This window comes from Oncorhynchus mykiss, chromosome 6 (genome assembly GCF_057628025.1).
Source record: "Oncorhynchus mykiss isolate SJ-2025 chromosome 6, ASM5762802v1, whole genome shotgun sequence".
In the NCBI taxonomy this organism is placed as follows: domain Eukaryota; kingdom Metazoa; phylum Chordata; class Actinopteri; order Salmoniformes; family Salmonidae; genus Oncorhynchus; species Oncorhynchus mykiss.
In genome coordinates, this window is record NC_143027.1 from 71,894,535 (window position 1) to 71,915,307 (window position 20,773).

Genomic DNA, 20,773 nt, shown 5'->3' on the forward strand with positions numbered 1-20,773 from the left:
TAGAGAACTTCCGTGAAAAACAAAAGTTAAGAATGGAGAAAGGAAGATCGATGAACTGTTCTACCATGACTTAGTCTGATTTGTCCACACAAACATGTTTTTAAAGTAAGAACAAAAGTCTATTTTATATGCTCAGTGTGACCTTAGTATTTCTGAAACCTCACTGAATGCAGATATGAAGTGAACCCACTAAGAGGATTTATGTTATTGGAACACTGAGAATATTTTTTGGTTTAACTCTAATAGGAACTCTCAATGAAATGACAGGCCAGGGGACATGGATAGAATAGTTATCGCTACAGTAAGATGACATGTAGTTAGGAACTGCTTTTAGCAGACCATGTAGATGAGCCCTTTCATTTCCCTTCACTTTGCCAAATCTATTTTCACAAGGTAGGTTAGGTAGTTTAGTGCTGTATATAACTTTGGGCTGTAGAAGAGAAGACCACTCTGCCCTCTTGTGGTATACATACACTATGTTCATAGAGGGTTGTTTCATAGAAACCTTCTATTGGACCACTTTCTCTATAACTATCTTTTCTGTTTTATTTACCTGACCTAATGTGAAAATTGTTTTTTGGGTGTTGATCAGGCTCAACTTGTTAGGGAATTACACAGGGTGTGGTCCACCAAATGGTAGTTAATTGTGTCTACTTAGCTTACCCCCAACAAATCCTCAAGTACACATTCAGCTGAGGATTTAATCTTTGTCCTGTCAGTCCATCAAAAGTGAGAAGCAAATGAACAAAATTATAGTGCACTTTCACTCAGGTGACAGAGACTGATGAGCAAAACCCTGTCACATACTGTATGTACAATATACAGTAAAAAAAAATGTACACCATTCCAACAACAATACAATATCAATTTTTGGCTCAAATCATTTCTGAATTATACTTTACAAAAACTCGTGCTCATACAGAACATAAAGCAAAGCTATGTTTGAATTTAAATTTCAAATAAAGAAATAATGCAGTGGATTAAAAGGAAAGTCATGCATAATTATATAACAAAGAAATGACATTATTCCCACTTTGTGATTCTATATGTTGAGAGCACATAGGTTACTAAAAGCATGTAAACATCAGTACAGTATTTGCAAAACAGGATGTCACACCCTTACCCAAAATAAAACTACCGCAGTTCTTTGTAAAACGTGATTGGCCAGAGTACGGTATTCAATACATTTCAACTCAGGTTTTCCATTTGTATGTCATGTACAGTTTGTGAAACAAAATTAACCCCAACTCTGTTACTGTATAGGCATCCCTGCTAGGTTAACCTAATGGAGCAGGCATAAAATAAATCTACACACTGAAGAAGGTTGAAAAGTTTGTATGCTATCCCTGCAGTGAAAATACTTTTTTATTTTAATTTTAATTAAGTAATCTTTATGCAACATTTTTGTGTACGGACCCATCACACCTTTTAATTTATCTGATTTCACACCAACCAAACTTCTAGAAGACTGCGATGGTCCCCTTTTGATTAGAAAAAATAAATGCCTGAAACTAGATCCCCTACATACTGGTCTTGACGAGAAGAAAAAAAAACGTTATCTTCTGCACTGTTCAACCAATCCGGTAAATGTGGAGGAGGAGTTAAGATGGTGTGTCGCCTTGTTAACGTCTAAAAGCGGAAGTCGCGTCACAGGCTCTCTTTCCATATCCCCTGAAAACCGGAACATCTGGTTGTTGGGGACTCGGCTGAGGCTACTGCTGGGTCATCAGTCATTCAAGAAAATACAATGTTATATGGACCTCTTCTTATGAACCCCAGTTGTGGTTTGGCGTCTGGTATCTGAGGTTAGTCTGTCAGTATATTGGTTCATTTATATTGGGGTACCCTTGCTTATATGTGAAATAGAGTTTGGAGCAGTCTAATCCTCGTAGAAACTTGTCACCCCGATCGGCTATTAAGATACGTTTGCATGCGCCACGGGTAGCCATTAATCACACCGGTATAAACAGTGTTGACCATGTGGGGGGAAACTCAGAGGTGTTGGGAGAGGAGGCTGTCCTACCTCTCATAACCAGGCGCTAGCTATGCTGTAAGATGCTGATCTCAGGACAGTGCAGAGAGCATAATTTTTAATGTGTCTTTTTTCAAATCTTCAAAGTCATGTGTCATGCTGGTCATGTCTCAGGATGTCCCTCCATTGCAGTCATCACACATCTGTGGACTGGCTGTACTTCATATCCCTGTCAACACAGACAACATTCCTTTTCATCAGATCATGGAAATCACTATGGGGATAATACGTTCCATGCAGATGAAGTACGGCAACACCAAAGGTAACACTTTATAATACATGTTCATACAAGGGATATTGTGGTAGTCTATAACCATATGTTTTAACTCACTGCAGTTCCTCTTTGAGTCTACTGAGTTTGTCCTTCAGTCTGTCGTTCTTCACCAGCATGGGGGAGTCCGGCACAAACCAGGCAGCAATGAATTTAAAGATGACCACTACATGCTACAGATAGAGGTGAAAGGCAGACAGGCTTGTTCAATCATATCCATGATATTTGGCATTGCTCAATGGCCATTTGGAGTTGCAAGGATAAGGTTTTGACAAAACCCTAAACTCACCTTCTTAGCTTGGCCTTTAACAAGTGATTTTATTGTTTTAGACATCCTTTGTGTTTGCTTTAACATCTTTAGTTTTATTGTAAAGTGTCACAATTTTAAATGCCCTTTAAATAACGCCTGATTTGATCATGGGTGCAGAGCTTAATTAAAATCAATATGGAATTCAGTGATTCCTGATGTGCCAAAACTATACTGAAAATAATCTAAGTAGTTTGACGCAAATACACATATTCATGGATGCAAAGAAAGACATACCTCAAATAGGATGACGAAGGCAAAGCGTACAGCCATGATGAGCCAGAACTGGGAGGTGAGGCTGTAGTCAACATCATTTCTGTAGTCTTTATAGCTGGGAAAACACACCAGTTTCACCATCAACAATCTCTCTCAACAATTACTGGTATCACTGGATTGGGTTTCTTTCTGTTTGTGACTGCATAGACTCTCGCTACATGTATGCATGCCTGAGGAGAATTGGTTGCTTTGGTTTCTGATTATTCAAACACTCAGTTAATATAAACAGTGAAATTAAGAGATGGGCAGTAAGGTTGAGACAGACTTTGGTAAATAGTAGCTTCTGTAGTGACCTAGTTGTGCCTTACAGATGCCCACCTGCATTGTGTAACATTGAAGCCGCTCTCTGTGATCAGTTGACTGGGGAAAAAATCATTCCGCACGCTCAGGTCTGTTATATGAGCAGTGGATAGAGTGTCGTTGATATAGCCCTTCATACAGCTATAAGGGGGGGAAAAAGGGATTATGGTCATATAAAAACAAACCTGCAGTACCCTTCTCCAACTCATGAGGTTTTATGCAGCTAACCGTTAAGAGAACCCCCAAAATAATGCCCAGCACAAAACATACATTTAAAAGCATACAACTTAGTTTGCTTATACAAAATCATAATTCCATATCCAATTGTTTGGGAATTTGGAAACAGTCACATGGTAACATGGCGAGTCAGTATTATTACAACTTTAGGATGTCCTTGACATCTGCCACCAGTGTTTACCCACAGTGCTTTGTTTCATATGCAAATATACCCATTTGTCCACAGCATGGCAGCATGGTTACTTACACCAATAAAGACTAAACTAGGGAACTGTTGAACTCTGCCTTACAAAGCCTTTGGAACAGTTTCAATAAAGAATGTATTATTTAATTTATCTCCCCAATTTTCGTGATATCCAAACTGGTAGTTACAGTCTTGTTCCATCCCTGCAACTCCCGTATGAACTCGGGAGAGGCGAAGGTCAGGAGCCATGCATCCTCTGAAACACGACCCTGCCAAGCCGTTCTGCTTCTTGACACACTGCTGGCATAACCCGGAAGCCAGCCGCACAAATGTGTCAGAGGAAACACTGTACAACTGGCAACCGTGTCATCGTCCACGCCACAGAAGTTGCTAGAGCGCGATGGGACAAGGACATCCTGGCCGGCCAAACCCTTCCGTAACCCGGACGACGCTGATCCAATTGTGCACCGAATCATGGGTCTCCCGGTCGTGGCTGGCTGCAACACAGCCCGGGATCGAACCAGGGTCTGTAGTGGCCCCGCAATCACTGCAATGCAGTGCCTTAGACCGCTGCGCCACTCGGGAGGCTCGAATGTAGTCTATCAGATGACATCATCTACATTATTACTATGGCATTCATTGCTTTAAGAGTCCAGACAATGCTCTGTGAAAGGTCTACACTACTGTAGGTGCAACCCATGCACCAGTCACTGCACAAGGTGCTACAGTAGAACTTACTGTACATCAGCTTCTCCGTTGGCACAGGGTCCGTAGTGGTAGCGATAGACCAGCCGAGGGATGAAGTCTGAGGACACCCCAATGACTAGCCCATTGGCAATGACAGCCAGAACACCAATAGCTTCCAGAACTTTGGTCCATATACCTGAGGAATCATATTAAGGGATGAGCATACAAGCCCCAACAAAAACATGGTAAGGAGTTTACCAGAGACGCACAAGCTTTTACATATACTGTTTTAACTCACCAATGTCATTGGTTTTCTTGGGGACTAATCTGCGTTCCAAGCTGACCATCTTGATGGCATCCAGACGGATCTCAAAGATATTGTTGATGAGGGCCAGTAGAGGGGCCAGAGGGAAGGCCGCCACAAAGATGGTGGTGAAACTGAACTGAACAACTGCATGAGGAGAAGAGTGTAATAACACAACAGAGATTTAACATTCAAGACGGGATTGGGAAGTCAATAAAAACAACTGGGCAGAATCATTGAACATAAAAGAGACCATGAATCACAGTGTAAGAGAGAGATAGACAATCATTTTGGTGAAATAAATAAAAACGTTGGACTTGGAGAGACAATGAGACATCCATGGAAGGTAGCGACGTACCCATTTCCAGAAACTCATTGAAGAGACTGAAAGAGTTGACATCATTCAGATCGTAGTTGCGGAGCCAATCACGCAGCTTGCAGATATCACATGGGTCATGGCCCATCTTCTCCTCTTCACGACATGCATTTTTGTAGCAGTGGCCACACTTCCTCTCCAGCCTCTTAGTTGTAGTCCGTCTGAAGTAACTCTTGAACCAGCTGCACAACAACATAGAACAACCTAAAGTGAGAAAGTATGATGCTCCACTTTGGATGTCTAATTCGGTTAGTTAGAAATGTATTCAATTCATTAACTACAATTCATTTTTACATGGGGTTTTATCATCTGACTGACAGTCAAATGTTTATTTGCATTACCAAAAGCTTATTCAACACATCAAAGGGCTTATTCAACCTATTCATTTCCTCAGAATGTATCTATGTTAAGCAGTTAGATAACCATAGCTATATACTGTACTTACGGCACAGTAAACTCAAAGATGTTATTCAGTGTCTGTTTGAGCAACATGATGACGGCCATTTGAATGAAGAGGTCAGTGAGGCAGCCACTGGGATGACACTAGCAAGGACAGGAAAAGGCAGATATGGTAACAGTCTGGTAACAGTCTAAAGACAATCCAAACCGTTCAACCATGTCATAATCCCATGTTAAGTAATACTTTTTTTAAAATAGTGATGAGCTACCCACCTCCTCCAATCTCCATTTACCAGAAATACGAACATAGCTGCCTGGGCGACCATTTATCCTATGTACAAGAACAGTGTGTTTAGATTCATTAAATGTAAACATTTCAAATACTTACACCTTTATGGTTCAGGATTCAAACATTTCAAGGATCACAGATACAGAAAGCACCTTCTCCATACAGCTTAGCTGCCCATGACAGCTGACACAGAGCAGTACCTTACCAACAGTTTTTCCCTTGGTTTTAACTGGGCAAGTCAGTTAAGAACAAATTATTATTTACAATGACGGCCTACCCCGGGTAAAACCCTAGCCCCGGACGATGCTGGCCGCCGCCCTATGGGACCCCCAATCATGGCCAGTTGTGATACAGCCTGGAATCGAACCAGGTTCTGTAGTGGCGCCTCCAGCACTGAGATGCAGTGCCTTAGACCGCTGCACCACTCGGGAGCCCCATGTACTGTCAGCCAGATCAAATATTAACACGACACACACACGTTGCACTCAGTACCTGCCCAGAAAAAATGCCACATATATGAGTGAGGAGAAGAGGGTGAAGAACTGGAAGGTAAACATCTTAACAGTGAAGCTCCTCTCAGTGGCCGCAAATGACTGTGTCTTCTCTGCAGGCAAGAGCAGAAATGTTAACTTAATTCATTGACTCACTTAGGTAAGTACAATTCCATCTGATGGAATTACAGAGATGAACATTTTAATTTACAATCAAACATGTACATGTTCAATGCAAACATATGTGCCTCTTCAGACTCACCTATCTCACACAGCTTGAAGGCCACCGCCTTGTTGACCTTTCCGGGTAAGAGTGGAGAGGAGTTAGTGATTGTGCAGGTCTGCATGACTTAGAGGGGTTACTGGTTAAACTTACTCTGGTCATAACTTGCATGGTGAAGTAGTGTAGTACAGCACCCAACATTACTGCTACAGTGTTGGCATGGTCCCTTACAAACTCCCATGTTCCCTCTGACAGCTGCACGGCAGCAACCACACGGAACACCACCAGAGCCTGGGTTAGCCCGATGATCAGAACCAACTGGTAAAAGAACACACACACACAGTGAGAGGATAACATTGACTGAACCGGAGCTAAACACTGGTATAGCCCAGGATGAAAACTGCTACGTCTGTGATGCAATATGGCACTGAGTGACTGACTGGGACTGACCATGAGAGTGACCAGCACCAGAACTAGAGTGCTGCGCAGATAAGAATGGCGAAACTCTTTGGGATGGCAGTTTGGATCATTCACTACTCCCAGGATGAGCTCCTCCTGCAGGCCAAATGGAACAATATTCAGGATTATACCACAGCATGAGTCTGAGGTCATATCAATCACACAATGGGTCCCTACCATAAGATGACAGGAATCAACAGGACATTATTTTTGTTTTTTGAAAGAGTATATGATTGGGTAATATCAATGAGTAACAGACAACCTAAACCATGCTAAAAACATCCTATAGTATACAGTAAATCCAGACATATAATGGTTACTTAGGCCTAATTGAAACCATACCTCTTCCTCACACCAGTCAAAGACTTTCCATTTGGACACAAACGTTGCTTTGTGTCTCTTCCACAGCTCCAGAAAAATGGTAGCTGGAAAAATAAAAAGGGCAAGTCAAGACAGTCAAGATTTATCTGAATTAAAAATGTATTGGATGGAAAGAATCAGTTTTACCCTGTGTGAGAGACTTACCCCAGACTGCCATGAACATAGCAAAGGCCACCGTCCCCTCATTGTCAAACAGATGACTCACCTGCACACAAGACACATTTTGAACATACAAACTTTATTAACTATTTTTTTAAATAGTAACATTTGCAATGCAGTATGGTAGAATGACATGAGTTACCTTGGCATAGGTACAGGTGTCACGCAGCTGCCATACTTGACACCACTTGTCACACCTCGGGCACATTACGGTGTCAGACTCACAGACCTCCTTTCTGTAATATGAAGACACACAATGCACCTTCAGAAACACATGAGAGTTTTAAAGAGGAGCAACTCCATGTAACCCATTTTTTCTTCCTACTAACATGTCAGCACCAATCAGCTTAATAAAAGAGTTTTTCTCAGTGGGTCTGTCAACTCACATGAGGGGGCTGGTGTTGAAGAAAGCCAGTGCATACAGGAACACAATCACACCCAGAATGGCTGCAGGGACCAGCAGGATGGTGTACCAGCCCAACCACAGGTAATACAGAGCCACCTTCTCTCCAAAGTAACTCCTGACAGACATAGATACATTTCAGTTTGCATGTTCAAATTCAAACCAGGAAAAGGACATTCCTAATCAGTTAACACCCCTTACTAGGTTTCCGGGGGGATTAAAATAATATTTAATTAACACGTAGTTTAGTTTCTCAGTTTAGTTTAGTGTCATCTTCAGAATTTCCCTTTCACACCACTGAGGTAAATGACATTTTGTTTTACTATTTGCATGCTATATATTTAAGCAATAAGGCACGAGGGAGTGTGGTATATGGCCAATATACAGTGCCTTGCGAAAGTATTCGGCCCCCTTGAACTTTGCGACCTTTTGCCACATTTCAGGCTTCAAACATAAAGATATAAAACTGTATTTTTTTGTGAAGAATCAACAACAAGTGGGACACAATCATGAAGTGGAACGACATTTATTGGATATTTCAAACTTTTTTAACAAATCAAAAACTGAAAAATTGGGCGTGCAAAATTATTCAGCCCCTTTACTTTCAGTGCAGCAAACTCTCTCCAGAAGTTCAGTGAGGATCTCTGAATGATCCAATGTTGACCTAAATGACTAATGATGATAAATACAATCCACCTGTGTGTAATCAAGTCTCCGTATAAATGCACCTGCACTGTGATAGTCTCAGAGGTCCGTTAAAAGCGCAGAGAGCATCATGAAGAACAAGGAACACACCAGGCAGGTCCGAGATACTGCTGTGAAGAAGTTTAAAGCCGGATTTGGATACAAAAAGATTTCCTGGCCGATTTCCTGGCCGTCCCTCTAAACTTTCAGCTCATACAAGGAGAAGACTGATCAGAGATGCAGCCAAGAGGCCCATGATCACTCTGGATGAACTGCAGAGATCTACAGCTGAGGTGGGAGACTCTGTCCATAGGACAACAATCAGTCGTATATTGCACAAATCTGGCCTTTATGGAAGAGTGGCAAGAAGAAAGCCATTTCTTAAAGATATCCATAAAAAGTGTAGTTTAAAGTTTGCCACAAGCCACCTGGGAGACACACCAAACATGTGGAAGAAGGTTCTCTGGTCAGATGAAACCAAAATTGAACTTTTTGGCAACAATGCAAAACGTTATTTTTGGAGTAAAAGCAACACAGCTGAACACACCATCCCCACTGTCAAACATGGTGGTGGCAGCATCATGGTTTGGGCCTGCTTTTCTTCAGCAGGGACAGGGAAGATGGTTAAAATTGATGGGAAGATGGATGGAGCCAAATACAGGACCATTCTGGAAGAAAACCTGATGGAGTCTGCAAAAGACCTGAGACTGGGACGGAGATTTGTCTTCCAACAAGACAATGATCCAAAACATAAAGCAAAATCTACAATGGAATGGTTCAAAAATAAACATATCCAGGTGTTAGAATGGCCAAGTCAAAGTCCAGACCTGAATCCAATCGAGAATCTGTGGAAAGAACTGAAAACTGCTGTTCACAAATGCTCTCCATCCAACCTCACTGAGCTCGAGCTGTTTTGCAAGGAGGAATGGGAAAAAATGTCAGTCTCTCGATGTGCAAAACTGATAGAGACATACCCCAAGCGACTTACAGCTGTAATCGCAGCAAAAGGTGGCGCTACAAAGTATTAATTTAAGGGGGCTGAATAATTTTGCACGCCCAATTTTTCAGTTTTTGATTTGTTAAAAAAGTTTGAAATATCCAATAAATGTCGTTCCACTTCACGATTGTGTCCCACTTGTTGTTGATTCTTCACAAAAAAATACAGTTTTATATCTTTATGTTTGAAGCCTGAAATGTGGCAAAAGGTCGCCAAGTTCAAGGGGGGCGAATACTTTCGCAAGGCACTGTACCACAGCTAAGGGCTGTTCTTAGTTGGTTCAAACTAAGCTTGATGATGAGTTGGTTATTTGAATCAGCTGTGTGGTGCTAGGGGAAAAACCAAAACATGCACCCAGGGACGGCCCCAGGACCGAGTTTGGGAAATCCTGCTTTAGGTAAGCACATCACATTTAGCTGCATTGGCAAACCCAAAGTTCTGTGTGGATATAACCACTAGCTGACATACTTCCTGGAAACAGAGTTAATTACTTTGAAAGTGAGAGAGAGAGACCATTTCTTATTTGGGCAAAAGTCTGTTCTCCACCCTCTCTCCCCAGTCCTCCTACCTCATTGACCCTGAAACCGATAAATGGTCAAGGAGAGTGACAATGTTTTGTAGGAAACGAAAGATGGTCCTCCCTTCCTCGATAGCCTCCTTTTGGCATGGAAGCAGAAGTGAATCCTACATGATTCCTTCGCGGAGGAGTTTTACTCTTCCACACCCACTTTGAAATCAGCTATTGTTTTCTTGAAGGAGAAAAGCATGCAAACATTTAAAAACAATATTCTATTGATCATTTTATCTACAACATGTCTTGCAAAACTAGCTAGCTACATTTGTTTTTAATCACTGTATACTTGGGGATTCCACCCTGCAAACGTCATTTACGTCCATGTGCCATTGCACATGGAGTCTTATTCCATACAAGCACAATTTTGTTCAAGTTCCCCCTTCTCAACGCCTCTCCTTGATTACCTATGACCTTTTTCAAAAGGAGGCCAGAGAGGACGGAGGTGAGAGGATGCAGGAGTTGAGCAAATCCAATTGAGGAAAGGCCACTGTGAAACCAAAAGACACAGAAACACAGCAGGATATATAGAAGGTCTTACCTGACATCATCGACAGGCTGGGTCATACAGAGAGCAGACCATCGTGCCCACTTTTGTTTCAACACCTTTTGCTTGTTCCTCTATAAAAACAGAAAGCGGCTCATACTGTAGATGTATTTCACATCAATGAATTTCATATGGGCTACTTACTTACCTACTTACTTACAAGGCATAAACAGCTACAATGCCCCTCAAGATTGAACAAGTAATCAGGTATACTAATCAGGTATACAGGTATATTAATTATTATTAAGGAGAAGTTTTTTTTAACCTCATGCAGGCAGAACGTGGCCTCAAAGACACCCTTCTTCTGGAGCTCTTCGAGGTTCTCTGTTGTGTTGAAATGAAAAAGAGGGTTACGAGTGACGAACAATTGAAGTCCGGGACAAATATGTTGCTAAAGAGATCAATGGAGGGAGCACTTCACATACCTCCTGTGTTGATATGGGTGTGGTGTAGGATGTAATGCACTACTCTGATCCTGAAAAAAAAACCAAGAAAAAGGTAAGAGAACATGTTGGAAGTTAATGTGTTTTGCGTATGGAATGGCAAGAGAGAGAGTTCAATGCATCTCACCTGGTTGAGTGAGGGATGATGACACATTTCCGGTCGCCGCTCCAGTTGCAAGCATCAGACACCTTTAGTAGGTACCTGTACTTGTCAAAGATCTCCTTTGGGGCCCGGACACCATAAAACACCTTGTCATCATGAACGATTTTCTGACACAAAAACAGGCAAAGTACAAGATGAGCATTGAACCAGGTGAAATTGGATCATTTTGGGAGGATTGGCCATACAGTATAACTTCCACACATTCTCTACAGTTGTACACATCCCAATAAAAGGAACCTTGCCTCAACAACGCTCCATATAGAATGTAAACATGATTCAATGAAGTAACAAACTCACTGTCACTTTCATGTTTTTCTTCCTCAGGTGGTCAATAAAAGCCACCTGCTTCAGAAACTTTGGGTGATCTTGGTCCTCAACTTTGTCAGCAACTAGAACATAATCATATGTTCTCTGCTGGTGCTGTGGGAAACATACACAAGCTTTTCTGTATTCTAGGGACTGTGTCATACAAACAGGTTGAATAATTATCACCTGTATGACTATGTATGTCTCTAAGTTATGAATGTGGTGAAATTAATAGATGGTGTGTGTTGTCGCTTACCAGAGTTGGGAGTAATGCCTCCATGGTATTGTCAAAGCCATCCGTGTTTCTCTCCTGCAGCTCATTACCATCCTAAAACACAGGGTAACAAAGAGGAACAATGTGACATCTCTCTTGTGATACAAAGGCTGGCCCATCTCCCCACCTCACTGCAGTGGTCTGCCAGGCATGTGCCAGTCAGCATGGACCACAAGGAACCTCTCAGCTAACATAATGGTCAATGATGTGCCTTCATTCACTACATCCAAATTGTCATTGTGGCTTCACTATCCTGTGTCGAAAAAAGGGACACTAGGCAAATTCCTTTTTACAGTTGGTCCATGAGATGTCAATAACACACATCTCTAAGCAGAGGGGTAAAACAAATAAAGGCAACTGGGCCATCCCTCTTGCCATCTCTGTTGTTATGCAGGTTTCTCTCTAAAGCCTGTCAGTCTTTCACTTTCATTCTTCCAGACTCCCACAGGATTTTCCAGATTACAGGCCCCAACACGCCCCACACTGATTAGCTGGGAGGGCTTGTAGCTTTTGCTGTACAAAAGATGGGATTATTTAAACCTCAGAATATAACATTTATATTTTGTTCAAAGGCCACACTGAGTTCTATGCTCTGCTATGTCTCGAGAGACATGATCCAATCTTGACTGATCATATTTTGGAGGTGTGCCACTATTACCCTCTTTAGTGCAGTTGAATAAACTTTAATGAAATAACCTGTTTCACCAGGAGCACAGCCAAGAAGACCAGGCAAACGTTGAAAGGAGGCTGGCTCTGATGTAGGGTATTGTGTAGTGGATATGGCATGGGTTGCCAGAGGAGAGGTGTCATACATCAGGCCTCAGCATCACATAAATCATAGACACTCTTCAGAGAAACATGGTCCAGGGTAAAAAGCTGAGACCTGACAATTTCTCAAAGATCTACATGCTTTAGATGAGGACCATGGTGGGAGACTGTTCAGCCAACTTTGAGTGAAGTTATGCTTGAAACCCAAAGGCCAGATTAGTGACCTTTAAATCAGTGAAATATTTTAAGTTGGTCTCGGATTTTTGTTAATTTATTTTAGCTAATGCAATGAATCCAGCCTATACAGTGCCTTCGGAAAGTATTCAGACCACTTGACCTTTTCCATATTTTGTTGCGTTACAGCCTTATTCTAAAAGGGATTAAATAAAAACAATTCCTTAGCAAATCGACACACAATACCCACACATAATGACAAAGCAAAACAGTTTAGAATTTTTTTGCTGATTTATTAAAAATGAAGACAGAAATACTTTATTTACATAAGTATTCAGACAATTTGCTATTAGACTCAAAATTGAGCTCAGGTACATCCTGTTTCCATTGATAATCCACCTCAATTGATTGGGCATGATTTGGAAAGGTACACACTTGTCTATAAGGTCCACAGTTGACAGTGCATGTCAGAGCAAAAACCAAGCCATGGGGTCGAAGGAATTGTCCGTAGAGCTCAGAGACAGGATTGTGTCGAGGCAGAGATATGGGGAAGCGTACCAAAACAATTCTGCATCATTGAATGTTCCCAAGCACACAGTGGCCTCCATCATTCTTAAATGCAAGAAGTTTGGAACCACCAAAACTCGGGGGGAGAAGAGCCTTGGTCAGGGAGGTGACTAAGAACCCGATGGTCACACTGACAGAGCTTTAGAGTTCATCTGTGGAGATGGGAGAACCTTCCAGAAGGACAACCATCTGGCCTTTATTGTAGAGTGTCCAGACGGAAACCACTCCTCAGTAACAGGCACTACAGCCCGCTTGGGAGTTTGCCAAAAGGCACCTAAAGGCTCTCACACCATGAGAAAACAGATTCTCTGGTCTCATTGGCCTGAATGCCAAGCGTCACGTCTGGAGGAAATCTGGCACCATCTCTACGGTGAAGCATGGTGGTGGCAGCATCATGCTGTGGGGATGTTTTTCAGCGGCAGGGACTGGTAGACTAGTCAGGATTGAGGCAAAGATGAACGAAGCAAAGTACTGTGAGATCCTTGATGAAAACTGTCTCCAGAGTGCTCAGGACCTCAGACTGGGGCGAAGGTTCACCTTCCAACATGACAACACAGGAGTGGTTTGGGAAAAGTTTCTATGTCCTTGAGTGGCCCTGCCAGAGCCCGGACTTGAACCCGATCTAACATCTCTGGACAGACCTGAAAATAGCTGTGCAGCAACGCACCCCATCCAACCTGTAGGAGCTTGAGAGGATCTACAGAGAAGAATGGGAGAAACTACCCAAATACAGGTGTGCCAAGCTTGTAGCGTCATACCCAAAAGACTTGATGCTGTAACATAATGTGTAAAAAGGTCAAGGGGTCTGAATACTTTGACGGCACTGCACATGGTCATACTACGAGGCAGAAAAGTTACAGGAAACCTCAGCTACAATGAGCCACAGTCAATGTGTTCGCAGTCCAAATAAAACACCTGTAAAATGAGGGTGTATGTGACATTTGACCCACATCTAGTCCATAGATAAGGCACTGTATACCACTTTTGTTACAGTAACATAACACAACTCAGCATACTCACAAACTTCTGCACAGGCTATAGCAAGATGGCAATAGATTTTAACCTGCTATGAGGTCACCTCTAAAAAGCAGTTTCATTGCCATAATCCATGAGTGAGTATAACATTTTTAAAAATACATTATTCAGTCCAACTGATTTTATAATCATTCAAAATACTGTACATGAAAACATGTTTCCTAAGTGGTTTGCAGGTGAGTTGTTAATAAATAATTTTCCTCACCTGCTCTGGATTCTTGAAGTACATGTTGCAATACGCTCGTAATCCAAATTGAGCGAAAATGGATCACCATTCACATATTCTGTCGTTGGAGCGCCGTTTCCTTCATTACTCACGAAACGTTTACCCTTACTTCAGACATGGAGCTCTAATTATACTAAAAGTACAATATTAAAAACTTCTGTACTGAGCTAAAGATAAGTTGACTTCACTTCCGCGTTTCTGAGTCAATTGCTTTCAGGTAGGTAGCGTCACTGCTTCTCAAAAGGTGAGGCGCTGATTTTGAGCGCTTCTCTTGGAATAGCAATGCGGCCATCTGGTCATAGTAGGACAGTCGCAGTCGTTTAAAAGGTTTACAGTTAGTGACCAAAACGGAGTCTCTTGGTATCTCTCTACCTTTGAAAGTGCATGCAAATGATTGTGCTTTGCTTATCTGTGAAACCAACGAATGCATTTAATTATTTGACGTTGATATGAATGTAGCTATGTATATTAACTCATAAACACATTCTTCAAATAGTGTAATATAATGATAACACGTCGGATAACTTGTAGATTAATCACAAATTAAACACTATTGGCTTCACATCAACCATGGAAAATACGGGAACAAATATTCATAAGTGACAAAAACGATTTAGTTGTGGGAAGACTTTACTGCGCCAATAATCAATAATAGTTATAGCAATAGGAAAAATAATGCCACTTACAAGGGTCTACTACAAATACAATTGTTTACATTACACTTCCACCAGTATACTTGACAGCTAAATTCAATGTTCTTTGGACTTCAAAACAGCCATATACATTAGCATTACTGACAAGTGCTTTTCATGTCTGAAGTTAATATTCAAAATACACATTTTACATTGATTCTGATAAAGTCAAGAGGCCGAAACCATTCCCTTGATTCAGAAAAAAACTCCACTGGTTGAGGTTCTACAGGGAAGCACTAAAATACTGTCCATATTTAGGGTCCTCCATTATTTCCAGAGGACTTCAATTGATTGATGCATGTGTACTCTCAGTCCTCCTCTTTCTCTGACACCTTGCGGAAGTTCTTCCTTTTGATGTTCCTACTAATGACAAAGCCAATAGGCGGCTGATCCTTCCTATCAATCAGCACGCCCTCTGCATCCCCCACCGGTGTCCACTTCCTCTTCCGCTCACTCTCCTTTGGGCGTTGGGGGGCGATTGCTTGGCCTATACCCTCCTCTTCTTCATCATCTAAGTGACAGAGACCCATCCCTGCCTTAGTTCGATCAGGCTTGTTAACTTCTGCAGATTCATCTTTCTGTGGCCGGCTAGGTCTGGAAAACACAATCTTATGCTCTGAGCTACTACTCTGGCCTTGGTTGAAAGTAGGTGTAAAAGGCTCTTCAGGATCATCTTCCATCGTGTTCTCCTTCTCCTTCTGCTGCAGGCTTTGTATGTACTGCTGAGCCACCATGCTATTCTTGCTGTCACTGGTCTCTGGCACATCCTCCAGGTCGTAGCGCGTCCAGCGCTCAGGATTCACCAGGTAATCTGGCACTCCTCTCTTCTGAGGAGGCTTGCTGACCAATTCCCCCACCTTCTCCCCATACTTCTTTCCACTCGGCAGCAGTGGGGGTGGAGGGGGACGTGCAAAGACCCCATCAATGACATTGTCCTGGCCCAGATGGGACGAGGACAGCTTAGCGGCACTCTCCAGGCAATCAAAGATGCTTCGGCTGCGGTTGGAGAAGCTTGAGCTGCCACCTGTCAGACTGAATGCGGGTTTCTTGGGACCGGGACCAGGGCAAGAGTTCTGGTGCTCTTCATCATCAGATGAGGACAAGTCTTCCACCTCTGGGTCTATGGACTCATTACGCTCTTCAGGGTCGGAGTCACTCAGAGAGAGGTTATCTGTCAGCTTGATTGCGTCACTGTTGGACAGCTTGTTACGTCCACCGTCTCCGTGGTCCTCTTGCTCACACATTGCTCTCAAGGGCCTGGGTCTGATGCCACAGGAAAAAAACAACTTTCAAACAGTCAAGGGGTCAAGAGCCTGGAAGAGTATGAGAGGGTTGTTCTGAGTGGTAATTGAAACATATAATATGTATGGTAATATAGCATGCATTATAATATTTTCACTTTGTCAAGAAATGACTGACCTTAGCCTGGTAGAGCTGCAACACCGCCACTTTCTGTATCCGTGAGGTTCAAGGGTGGCGGCAGTCCTTCCACCCTTAACAGACACACAGAAAGATATACATTAAAAACAGCCATACGGATCTAGTCATTTAAAGCTTAGGCCTATACTGTAAATAATAAGTACATTGCCAGGTAAAAACAATGAAACTATCATTTCAGCGCAATTGCACAACATCAACACAAGATGTCAAGTGTGACATCAGGTGTGGTGAGTCAACTGCAGATGAGTAGGCCTATAAGTCCTCTGCAGCGTCGTGTGAACATTAAGTACTGTAAGTGGGTGCATCTGTACCGAGGGCTTTCAAATCATTTAATGTTTGACATCCTACGTAATGTTACCGTTTGTGTTAGTGTGAGGACGTATCTTACTGGAGTTGCAGACTCACAGGTTGCGGGAGCTGGTTGGGATGCTGCTCAGCTCAGATAAGACAACAAATGTGTGGGGATTGATGACAGCTCCAACTTTTGCCATGGTGTGACCAATACCAGACAAAAATGGTGTAGCGACAAGCTGTAAAAAAATATAAAAAAATACACGCAGATCAGTCTGTTACCCACTCACTGCATATATGTAAATTGTGATTACATTGCATACATACAACCAGACTCATATACTTAGATGGATCTGCATACAACACAGTAGCTCTGGTCCATCACGCAACAACAATGCCTTGCGTTGCCTTGCATACCACCCATAGAGATATTGTAGTTAGAGGACACAACATTGTATCTGTCCCATTATGATGTCTGCTAGAGCATGGGCAAAGCAACTGAAGCCATCTCAATTTTGAAGTAGTCAATTTTCTCCTTCTACTTCTTCTATGGCATTTGTAAACAAACTGAAAGGGTGCATACTGCCACCTGAAGTGTTGTTTGAACAGGTATAAAGCTAAGATTGGCGATTTACTACCACCTGCAGTTATGGGATGTTTGCTCATGAGTATAATTAATTGTCTGCTCCCTTCATCAACCTGGATGGAATTATGTGATCCTTCCTTAACCTATAGGATGTCCCACCTTGTTGACTGACTAATTAAGCATGTTTAAAGTTCTCAATGGCTCTGCCCATCCTAAAACGGGCCTGATTCCTACATCTAGCTCAATGATACTGCCAGAGAAGCTCTGGTCCACGCTTGTGCAAGCAGCTAGTAGTGTAGATCTCACGCATACGCGCGGATCAGGATCTTTTGACGATAATGAAAGTACTCCTAAACGTCTTTTGGGAAAAAGTACACCCTGTACATACAGAGAAAAGTAATCCTGCAAACTACAAATATGTTTACTTTGATGAGTTACGATGAAAGGATATGGAAAACGACAAAGCAGGGGCATCTCGTCGTTGTGCGATGGACAAGAGCTAACACAGCGACTACGCCCCCTAACATTAGTAGCTAGTTCGTGCGTATCTCAGGTCTCCTAGCTAGCTTTTGTTTGTAATGGTATTTGACGGGAAGACAGCATAACAACATGGAGGGTTGAGTAATTCACCACGAAGTAAACCAATTATGGAAATCGACATTGGATATCTATTAGCTAACGTCAACTAGTAGCCTCATTGGCTAGCTAACTTTAGCTGTAGCTGACTTTGAATAAAGGGAGGGTGGAACATACCACAACCACACACAATCATTCTATATCTTACAATACTTCATCGATACGTTGGAATGTGTTCAGTAAACTACCTAGCTACTACATCAAGCAGTCAAAGCTGATTTGTGTTGCTAGCTAGCTGCAGCTCCCGCTTTACCTTCTTCACGCTGGCGCTGCAACTTCGGTTTGTATGCTGCAATGTATGCTGGGTAGGGTAGTTTCCCCCCGCTCCTGCCTTTAGTGGGCAAATAACCCAATCGTCATACCATACCGCCACCTACAGTAGTCTAATGGATTGTAAATGTAATGCCAGTGTAGGCCTACATCATAATTTCTAAACATACATCTTATTCGCTGAGATTTAACGGTGGTTGGCATCCAATTTCTGTTGCATTACCGCCACCAAGACTGGGGTATAAATTCGCACTGAACTAAAGGCTAGAGCTGCCGCTTTAAAGGAGCGGGACTATAACCCAAAATCCCGATATGCCCTCCGAAGAACAATCAAACAGGCAAAGCGTCATACAGGACTAAGATTGAATCGTACAACATCGACTCTGGCGCTCATCAGATGTGGCATGGCTTGCAAACCATTACAGACAACAAAGGGAAGCACAGCCGAGAACTGCCCAGTGACAAGAGTCTACCAGAGGAGCTAAAGTACTTATATGTTCGCTTTGAGGCAAATAACACTGAAACATGCATGAGAGCACCAGCTGTTCCGGAAGACTGTGTTATCACGATCTCCGCAGCCGATGTGAGTAAGACCTTTAAACAGGTCAACATTCACAAGCCCGCAGGGCCAGACAGATTAACAGGACGTGTACTGTGAGCATGCGCTGACCAACTGGCAAGTGTCTTCACTGACATTTTCAACCTCTCCCTGTCCGAGTCTGTAATACCAACATGTTTTAAGCAGACCACCACACTAAGGTTTCCTGCCTAAAAGGAACACCTATGTTAAAATGCTATTCATTGACTACAGCTCAGCGTTCAACACCATACTGCCCTCAAAGCTCATCAATAAGCTAAGGACCCTTGGACTTAACACCTCCCTCTGCAACTGGATCCTGGACTTCCTGATGGGCCGCCCCCAGGTGATAAGGGTAGGTAACAATACATCCGCCACGCTGATCCTCAACACAGGGGCCCCTCAGGGGTGCATGCTCAGTCCCCTCCTGTACTACCTGTTCACTCATGACTGCACGGCCAGGCACAACTCCAACACCATCATTAAGTTTGCCGATGACACAACTGTGGTAGGCCTGATCACTGACAACGACAAGACAGCCTATAGGGAGGAGGTCAGAGACCTGGCCATGTGGTACCAGGACAACAACCTCTCCCTCAACGTGATCAAGACAAAGGAGATGATTGTGGACTACAGGAAAAAGAGGACAGAGCATGCCCCCATTCTCGTCGACAGGGCTGTAGTGGAGTAGGTTGTGAGCTTCAATTTCCTTGGTGTCCAAATCACCAACAAACTAACATAGTCCAAGCACACCAAGACAGTCGTGAAGAGGGCACGACAAACCAAGGAGACTGAAAAGATTTGTCATTGGTCCTCAGATCCTCAAAAGGTTCTACAGCTGCACCATTTAGAACTTCCTGACTGGTTGCATCACTGCCTGGTATGGAAACTGCTCGGCCTCCGACCGCAAGGCACTACAGAGAATAGTGCGTACGGCCCAGTACATCACTGGGGCCAAGCTTCCTGCCATCCAGGACCTCTATACCAGGCAATGTCAGAGGAAGACCCTAAAAATTGTCAAAGACTCCAGCCACCCTAGTCATAGACTGTTTTCTCTGCTACCGCACGGCAAGCAGTAGAGCGCCAAGTCTAGATCCAAGAGGATCTAAACAGCTTCTACCCCCAAGCCATAAGACTCCTGAACGTCTAATCAAATGGCGACCCAGACTATTTACATTGTTGTTATCATCTATGCGTAGTCACTTTAATAACTCTACCTAGTATATGTACATATTACCTTAACTAACCGGTGCCCCTGCACATTGACTCTGTACCGGTACCCCCCTGTATATAGTCTCACTATTGTTATTTTACTGCTGCTCTTTACTTACTTGTTACTTTTATTTCTTATTCTTATTCATATTTTTTTTAAACTGCATTGTTGGTTAGGGGCTCGTAAGTAAGCATTTCACTATAAGGCTGTTGTATTCGGCGCATGTGACTAATACAATTTGACTTGATTTGAAATCATTATACATTATACTGATCCACAAAATGGAAAAAATGGGGAAAGTAAAAACATTTAAATGACCCTGCCATCTAACCCTACACTCATTAAGACTATCGTTATGAACGCTAAACCAACCTTTCTGAAGCATACATCACTCATTGACCTATCCCTCTGTGCTGTCACAGATCTACTAGGCCTACTCACAGGGATTCTCTCAGGATCCCTCACTGCCTCAGCATAAGACACCTTCTGTACGACTTACTCTGACTCTGGCCAACTCAACCTGCCACTCTTGCAC

At 42.7% G+C, this 20,773-nt stretch overlaps 2 protein-coding genes across 2 annotated transcripts; both read right to left on the reverse strand.

Annotated features, from left to right (window-relative positions):
• Window positions 1–683: 683 nt before the first annotated feature.
• On the reverse strand, window positions 684–14,781 carry LOC110526512 (anoctamin-9). The gene is made up of 24 exons (XM_021607539.3): window positions 14,513–14,781; window positions 11,746–11,817; window positions 11,481–11,603; window positions 11,148–11,290; window positions 11,003–11,052; window positions 10,843–10,901; window positions 10,572–10,651; window positions 7,762–7,896; window positions 7,518–7,611; window positions 7,361–7,421; window positions 7,178–7,260; window positions 6,827–6,931; window positions 6,530–6,694; window positions 6,416–6,452; window positions 6,155–6,266; window positions 5,647–5,704; window positions 5,420–5,517; window positions 4,957–5,156; window positions 4,593–4,745; window positions 4,346–4,490; window positions 3,205–3,327; window positions 2,848–2,941; window positions 2,364–2,476; window positions 684–2,201 (listed from the first exon to the last, which is right to left on the reverse strand). The coding sequence occupies exons 1-24, from the start codon at window positions 14,534–14,536 to the stop codon at window positions 2,168–2,170; spliced, it is 2,361 nt and encodes a 786-aa protein (XP_021463214.3). The 5' UTR covers window positions 14,537–14,781; the 3' UTR covers window positions 684–2,167.
• A 364-nt stretch (window positions 14,782–15,145) lies between these two features.
• On the reverse strand, window positions 15,146–16,469 carry LOC110526513 (U5 small nuclear ribonucleoprotein TSSC4). The gene has a single exon (XM_021607545.3). The coding sequence runs from the start codon at window positions 16,467–16,469 to the stop codon at window positions 15,534–15,536; it is 936 nt and encodes a 311-aa protein (XP_021463220.1). The 3' UTR covers window positions 15,146–15,533.
• Between the last annotated feature and the right edge of the window lie 4,304 nt (window positions 16,470–20,773).